This window comes from Austrofundulus limnaeus, unplaced genomic scaffold (genome assembly GCF_001266775.1).
Source record: "Austrofundulus limnaeus strain Quisiro unplaced genomic scaffold, Austrofundulus_limnaeus-1.0 Scaffold117, whole genome shotgun sequence".
NCBI classification, from domain to species: domain Eukaryota; kingdom Metazoa; phylum Chordata; class Actinopteri; order Cyprinodontiformes; family Rivulidae; genus Austrofundulus; species Austrofundulus limnaeus.
Window position 1 is genome coordinate 986,670 of NW_013952519.1, and position 857 is coordinate 987,526.

General features: G+C 45.5%; 1 protein-coding gene across 1 annotated transcript in view; it reads left to right on the forward strand.

The window, feature by feature from the left end:
* Nucleotides 1-273: 273 nt before the first annotated feature.
* Nucleotides 274-857, forward strand: part of ralgds (ral guanine nucleotide dissociation stimulator) — a gene marked incomplete at its 5' end in the record, with an annotated part of 11,581 nt that continues 10,997 nt past the window's right edge. Inside the window, 1 exon segment of the mRNA XM_014014612.1 lies at nt 274-578. Coding sequence (XP_013870066.1) covers nt 274-578 — 305 coding nt within the window.

Consider the following 857-nt stretch of genomic DNA (forward strand, 5'->3'; position numbering starts at 1 on the left):
GCAGCTGGTATTATCCCTGTTATCCAGCCAGCTCTGTTTAGTAACCTGCTATTGTTGTTTGTGCACGCACATTATTCACAAAGCATGACTCACAATTCGAGACGGGCAATAAAAGAAGAACCAGGTCACACAGATGGTCGTGATTAAAGGGTTCACGTTGACTGGTTTTAACAGAACTCCCTGTAATCTATTTTAGATGTTTTAAAAGCTTGTTTCTGCAAGAAAAGAAACTGATCTACTCAGACGTCTCATCCACCTCGTTCTGCTTCTTAGAGCTCGACGCAGGAGATCGGCGAGGAGGCCGAGGAGGACGCCATCTTCACCATCACGCTGAGGAAGGTGCAGCTCCACCAGTCGGCGAGTAAAGGGCAACGGTGGCTGGGCGTGGAGACGGACTCTGCCCTGAGCCTCTACGAGACGTGCAAGGTGCGGACCATCAAGGCCGGCACGCTGGAGAGGCTGGTGGAGTACATGGTGTCGGCCTTCAGGGGCAAAGACTCCACCTACGTCACCATCTTCCTCTGCACCTACCGCTCCTTCGCCACCACCAGGCAGGTGCTGGATCTCCTGCTCAACAGGTACGAAGTGGTTTTAGTGTGTTCCTGGTCGTTCTACTTGTTACCAGAATTAAATGTGACCCGTCGCATCCAAACAAGGATTAAGTCCAAAAGTGGGATATGGAGAAACAGGCAGATAAAGGATTTTAGTTTTTCCTTTTTTTTTAGTTGTTTATTCATTTCTTTAAATACAACATCAATTCAACAAACAAAAATACAAATCATTAATTAAATGAAAGGTAGAAGAAGAAGAAAAATAATCTTATTATATCAGCCCCTTTTTCTCAAATAATTGAATTC